Here is a 7,205-nt window from a genome sequence, read left to right as displayed (position 1 = left end):
GTCCAGAAGTTGGGTTCGGGTGAGCCTTATTCTAGATGGCTGAGATCACCCAAGAGAGTGGAACCGGAGAGGAAGACCCGGACCAAGGCGAGCGGAAAGAGGCGAAAGACCGGGACTGAAAGTCAACAGGATGTTGACTTTCTTGGTCCGAGCACCCGAACTCACCTGACTCCGAGTGCTCGGAACCCTTCAGGGCGCCCAGACCATGATGTTTATCCGGATCGTGTTTGACACGATTTGTTATGACGGAGATAAAGTTTTATTCCCCTTTAGGCGCTTGGTATGATAGGGATAAAGTTTTTTTCCCTTCTAGGCGCCTAGAACCCTTCCAGGCGCTTCGACTAGGGCTATAAATATAGTCTTGATCCTAGAAAACTATACAAGAACACCAGATAATACTTGTAATTGATTCCGTTTGAGTTTAGCTTTCTAGTTGTGACATTTAATTACTGTAAGAGGCTTCTTTGCCCAGAGGAGATTTTTACTGAATTTTTTTTTTTTAAATTAACAATCTCTCCGGTTGTAACCAAATAACTCTTTTTGAGCCTCTTTCTTTTGTCTTTTAATACTTTTTATGCAAGTGTTTATTTGTTAAAGTTATAAAAGCTCGAGGAAGGTTTTTCATTTATCCTTACAAGGCTATTCACCTTCCTCTAGCCAGGCACAAGGGACCTAATATCTCTCTCCATAAGACCCCCTATTTGTGCTATTTGTATTTTAAGTCTCCCTTCCTGAATCATCCTTACTCTTCTTTAAGAAAAATTCTAATTTGTTTAACATCTCTTCCCTAATAACTCCGCTGAAGCATAAGGGAGAAATTATTTATTAAAATAATGTTACTGACATTTCATGCCAAATAATGACATCCTTCTTGATCATGCCTGGAACGTGTAGAAAAATAAGATACTAAGCGTCTAATTTTTTAATGGACATACTATATCAAGCTAAGAATCACATTCATTTCATATCCTAGATTTATTACTTATTTACAAAGATATAATGCCTCCATTCTACTTTTTATTATAGTTTTTCTCTCTTCTATTTGTTTCTCTAATGCCGAATGTATTCATTTGCCTTTGGCGATGACAATCACATGAAATTAGATTACTAACCCATTTTTAACTATTCTACCAAACGCTAGACATTAGATTACTAGCCCATTTTTAACTATTCTACCAAACTATAGACTTGGAATACAGTACTTATCAAACCTACACAAATTCTTTTTTATGCCAATTTGCTTTAGAATGCTTTTGTGGCTATAGGGTGATTTTGTTTAACATGTTAAAGTGCTTTTTCTTATGAAACTTTAAGCCTGAATTCCGCTAATATTCATTTTAAAGGATGCAACATATTAAGTATACTAATAGTTGTTAGGCTTGAGATCCGACCTAGGAATATTTTCCAATATGGAAAAGATATACCACTCGTCTCAAGCGGCCGACCCCAAGTTACAAACAGAATTATATTCACTTAATTAAGATAATAAGTGAGCCGTTACAATTTACAAGAAATTGTAACTAAATCCTTGCAATTTTGACAAATTCGAGATCTTTCATCCTTGAACCTGAAATCTGCTTGGCTAAGAAAACTAATGGCCATCCAAAACAGGTGCATCGCTTCTTCCATGGCCATCAGAAATCTGCATTCTTGTCCAGTTTGCGCGAAGGGTGATCAACAAGAGTGTGCAAGACTGACAGAAGAGGCCACAGATCAAGCCCATCCACAGCCCCTGCAACGTCGATCACACAAAATTCAGTAGAATTGTAAAAAATGTGTTTGCAGGAGCAAGTGTTTCACCTTGGCCTGGAAGCCCAGCTTGAAGGTGAACAGCAGTGCCAGTGGCATTCCAATCACATAAAAGGCCACTAAATTGGTCCACGCAGCCAGGTGCTGCCAACCGCAGCCTCTTGATACTCCTGCAGTTTCATGAGTCTACTAAATCTGAAAATCTCTGAGAATGTTTTCAGGTATTTAGCTTGATAGTGTACCTGACAATACACCTTGAGCAGAGTCCAGGACTATAGACACTGTGAGCAGAGGAGTCATGGAAGCAAATGCCCTTATGATATCGTCGCTCTTGCTGAACAACTTCGCCCACAAATCATGGCCAAAGGCCAAAAGAAGAACGATTGTGACACCAAGAAACACTGCGAGCTTTAGTGTCACACTGACTGCATTCTTAGCCTTCTCCAAGTTCCTCGCTCCTATCTCATTCGACACGCGCGTGCTGCAATGAGATGAGATTTAATTTACTGATCAGTTCACATACTGACATAATTAATTCTAACCAGCTAAGAATCTGAATCACAAGGGAGATTAGTCATGACCTAACTGTTGCACTGAATCCATATGTAACCATGTAGGCGATTGACTCTGTGTTGACACTGGAAGCATGGAAAGTTTAATTCATTAACAGTGTGTATAAGAACAAGACTGAAGAGGTCAGAGAAAACACACCACATAGCAATGAGTGAAGTATTCAATTCTGAGTTTGGCAAGAGCCCGGCCAGCAAAACCAAGATTTCAAAAGCCCAGTACTCTAAACTGAAACACATATTATTAAATTTTCCTTTTTCTTTTAAAGTGGAAAAAGAGAGTAAGCTGCTAACCAAACCATGACAGCGGAGGGAACAGCCAACTTCATGCAAGGGATTACATGGTGCAATGCCTCTGCAGTGAAGCCCTTCCAAGTGTACCTAAACTTGTGGGAGTGCTTCACGTAGATCGCCAGCATAATGAAGGATATCCAGATTGAAACAGAGGCAGAGAGTGCAGCGCCCTTAAACCCAAGTCCGAAGACATGAACAGTCACATAAGCCAAGCCTACATGGATAAACAGTGGAACCACTGAGCAGACCACCAAAGGGATCACTACTGTTTGAGTCTGCAGAAACCTCAGCGTGCACTGCAGGAGTGCATAGGCGTAGAGGCCTGGGATCAGGCACTGGAGATAGAGGGCGGCCATGGTTGCCACTTGGGGCTCCTGGTGAAGCCAGATGAGTATGGGCTCTGAGAAGTACCATGAGACGGAGACCAAGATGGAGAAGAAGATGGAGATGATGATTGAGGATTGGAGGTATATTCCCAACATTTTGTAGAGCCTTGCGCCATATGCTTGGCCGCATAGAGTCTCAAGAGCCCCGCTCAAGCCAACCTGGAACATATTGAGATGATGTTAATCTTTGTTACCTATAGATCAAATAAAAAACAAGAAATCTTAATTTTCGTAATCTATTTGATAGTTTAGTTTCAAGATTTCTGATGATCTCTTAGAAGTTGGCATTATTTTGCCTCCAATTGTAACTTTTTAAACAGCATAAGAAAATATAGAATAGACAAGGCACCATGAGAGCGAATCCGGTGACTGTGCCCCAGGAGTTGGCGAGGGTGGCGCCGGCGAGGTGGAGATCGCCGAGATGGCCGGCGAACATGACGGAGACGAGAGTGATGGCGTAGTAGGAGACGTTGGTCAGGATCATGGGGAAGGCGAAGCAGAGCTGCGTGGTGGCCTCCTCCTCATCTATCAGCGCCGCCACCGCCTGCCTCCACCATGCTCCTCCTCCTTTCGTCTCTGCCGTGATCTCTAATCTTCCTCCGCCGGAAGCAGCGGCCCCACCGTGCTCTTGCGGCTGCGGCAAGGGGGAGAACGCCGCCATGCTTACCCTAACTACCTCCAAAGCAACTCGAGAAGAAGACGGAGACAATTGCTGGAGGAGGAGATCGACAGTAGGCCTATTTTAACACTTTAGCGACCAATTTATTTTAACACGAATAAAACTTAACATGTTGCACACGTTAATAAATGTGATTCACTTTTTCAATTAATTCAGGTGCCGATTCCGCTTCTTTTTTATACTCATCACGCATCCTTCATTCCTCATTAATTGTATTCCTTAATTGTATATGAAATTCAATTCTACAATACATAAATTCATTTCTTAATTCAGATATTTATTTATTTATTATTATTGATATATTTTCCTTTCCATCTCATTTGATAATTAGACAACATTAATTAGCTTATTTAATTAAAAAATAAGATAAAATTGTAAACAATAAATCTTTTTCTGGGACCTTGTATAACGAATACCAGACTATTTTTTTACTAGCCTATTTAATTATATGTATTAATTTATAAGACTATTCAACTCTTTCCTTTTTAATATATCAAAATTTTATATGAAATTCTATTCTACAATACATAAATTTATTTCTTAATTGGTATATTTATTTATTTATATTATTGATATTTGTTTCCTTTCCATCTCATTTTGTAAAACTCCATGACGAATTAGTCATGACTGATTCCAAACTAGAATAAAGGAGGAGGGTTAAGTTAGGTTGTCAGCCAACGTTAAAACTATGATAAATATTCAATGAATAGATCTATTAAATTATTGTGCTAATGCTAGGTTGTTCCCCAGAAAAAACGTATTGTAGGGTCCGACTATAACGCCTCGACAAGGACTGCTACATCTTTAGAACTTGGATGCAGTGTTAAATATGCAAGAGTTCACATTGCATGGTTCAACTATAACGTATCGGTAAGGACTGCTACATCTCCATGAGAACTTGAGTGTAGTGTTAAATAGGCAAGAATTCTCACACTATACGTTGGATAAGAATACATATAATAGGAAAACTAATAATCTAAGATTTGGAACACGAAATATAGAAACTCTTACTGATAAATCAATGGAAGTAGTAGATACGATGATTAGGAGAAAAATTAGTATTTTGTGTGTACAAGAGACAAAATGGGTAAGCGAAAAGGAAAAACTGATAGAGAACTTGGATTCAAGTTATGGTACACAGGAAAGAGTAAAGCAAGAAATGGAGGGAGTATTGTTGTAGATAGTTTGTTAAAGGATAAAGTTGTAGAAGTAGTTAGAAAAGAGGATAAAATTATAACCCTTAGAGCACCCATATCAGTTTCCTTATCACTATCTCTAAAATTTAGGGCAAATAACTCACTTTATTAAATTTAAACAATCACTTTTCACTACACATTACATCAACTACCCTAAAATTTATATTATCTTTAATTTTTTTTATTATTTTATTCTCTTTCTTCTATTTTTTATTATTATATTTATGGAATGAGTAGAATGAGAGAGATTGAAAAGAATGAATGGAAGGAGAGATTGAAAAGAAATATTATTTTACTTTTAGGATAGAGTCTTCATTCCATAAATTTAAAGAATCATTATTCATCAAATCTAAATTTAGGGAATAGATAGGGTAGCTGATGTAAATATTTTTTAGTTACCCTATCCAAAATTTAGGATAAAAACTTTGGATAGGGTAGCTGATGTGGATGCTTTTAAGATAATAGTAGCAAAAGAACTGTGGACATCATTATCGTACATGCACCGTAAGTAGGATTATATAAAACTACTAAATCACAGTTTTGAGATGACTTAAATGAAATATTACAAAACATTCTACCAAATGAAATGATTTTAATATGAGGTGATCTCAATGAACATGTCGGAGTGAAAAATGAGGAATATAAGAAGTACATGGGAGTTATGAGTTTGGAATGAGAAATGAAGAAAGGAAAACTATATTACATTTTGTGATAGCATATAACCTTATTGTAGGTTCGTATTAGGCCGGCTAGAGGGGGGTGAATAACCTTGAAATCAAACTAAAAAAAAAATATCTTGCTATTCAACTTAGGCAAGGATACACAGTTAGTTAATCAGATAAAAATAACAACTCATAAAATAAAAAGAGATACAAGAATTACTTGATTACAACCTACATAGTTGTTAATCCAAGACAGTTGAAAAACTCACTAAAAGAACTCCTTCTTTGAACGTGGAATAACCTCTTACACGCTTTTTAAGCTAAAAAAAAACTAGGAAAATGAATACAAGAGTTATTTATTTATTCTTAGCACTAGGAGGCTTTTTATAGCCTTCTGGGATGAATTAGCCGTTGGTATTCATCGCTTGGAGGCGCCTCTAAAGAGGTCTAGGGCGCCTCCAAGTGGATAAAACATTATCCACCCTTCAACGGTCAGCCAACAGCTAACCAACGACTCTACAGGAATGGAGGCACCTTAATGTCTTTGGAGGTGCCTTTGCTTGAGGTGCCTTCTGTTGGTGCGGTTAGTACTAACGGTCTAACTCAAGTTTTGATGAATGACAAAATATGTTAAGTTAGTATTGTTGTTGATCTAACACTCTGACCGAGTGTGCAGGAGAAGCCCAGACAGGTCGACGGGCTGACCGGATGTCTGGCACGAAGCCTGGCCAGCTTGGTCGACGGGCCGACCGGATAGCTGGCACGAAGTCCAAATGGGTCGACGAGCTGACCAGACGTTTGGCACGAAGTCCAGCTAGGTCGACAGGCTGACCGGATAGTTGGCACGAAGTCCAGACGGGTCGAAGGGCTGACCAGACGTCTGGTAAGTCACTGGAGGGGAGTGACTGTGAGGACGCGTTCCCGGGAAGGGAACTTAGGCGCCGATCTGACTTAGAACCATTTCAGAACTCTAAGTCAAGATCGTGACTATATTCCGATCTCGGAAAGACGGAATCTAAGTCATACTCTTTTTATTGAATTTTGAACTGTGCTAATAATCTGTTTTGCAGGACATATGCATTGTATACTTTGCCTCCGGACTAACGTTTTCTTGCAGGAAGGAAGCTGTCGGAAAACAGGGTCCGGGCGCTCGGGAGGTACCCAGGCGGCTTGAGGTCCGGGCGCCCGGGAGGTACCCGGGCGCCCTGAGGCAAATTTTTATCCCCAACGTCACAGTGGCACATGGAGCTCGCTGATTGGCTCGACTACGTCACAACCAGGGCGCCCTGATGGTTCCAGACGCCCAAACCTCCTTTATAAGTGTAGGATCGAAAAGAATTTAGATATCTCCACAATTGCATGATATTGTCCACTTTGGGCCTAAGCCCTCATGGTTTTGCTCTTGGGCTCTACCCAAAAGGCCTCATGCCAATGGAGATATCTTTTTCTCTTATAAACCCATGATCTTTCTCATGTGTTTCCAATATGGGACTATGTTTGCAACCTTGCAACCCCAACAATCCCCCCCTCAAACAAAGGACCATGGGCTTCCCACGTCCGATCCTCGACCCATCAGGTCTTCCTGCCCCTCGGTCTACTCAACCTACTAGGACTTCCTGCCCTTCGGTCTACCCGACCTACTAGGACTTCCTTGCCTAGCCGCAACTAGG

At 40.0% G+C, this 7,205-nt stretch overlaps 1 protein-coding gene across 1 annotated transcript; it reads right to left on the bottom strand.

The window, feature by feature from the left end:
- Positions 1 to 1,532: 1,532 nt before the first annotated feature.
- On the bottom strand, positions 1,533 to 3,715 carry LOC121983233 (protein DETOXIFICATION 18-like). The gene is made up of 7 exons (XM_042536188.1): positions 3,348 to 3,715; positions 2,613 to 3,157; positions 2,461 to 2,547; positions 2,331 to 2,387; positions 1,992 to 2,230; positions 1,801 to 1,919; positions 1,533 to 1,732 (listed from the first exon to the last, which is right to left on the bottom strand). Exons 1-7 carry the CDS (start codon positions 3,657 to 3,659, stop codon positions 1,592 to 1,594), a joined length of 1,500 nt encoding a protein of 499 aa, XP_042392122.1. The 5' UTR covers positions 3,660 to 3,715; the 3' UTR covers positions 1,533 to 1,591.
- Positions 3,716 to 7,205: the final 3,490 nt, after the last annotated feature.

This window comes from Zingiber officinale, chromosome 5A (assembly GCF_018446385.1).
Source record: "Zingiber officinale cultivar Zhangliang chromosome 5A, Zo_v1.1, whole genome shotgun sequence".
Classification (NCBI taxonomy): Eukaryota; Viridiplantae; Streptophyta; class Magnoliopsida; order Zingiberales; family Zingiberaceae; genus Zingiber; species Zingiber officinale.
Note: the sequence above shows the minus strand (reverse complement) of the source record. Positions and strands in the feature narration are given on the sequence as shown.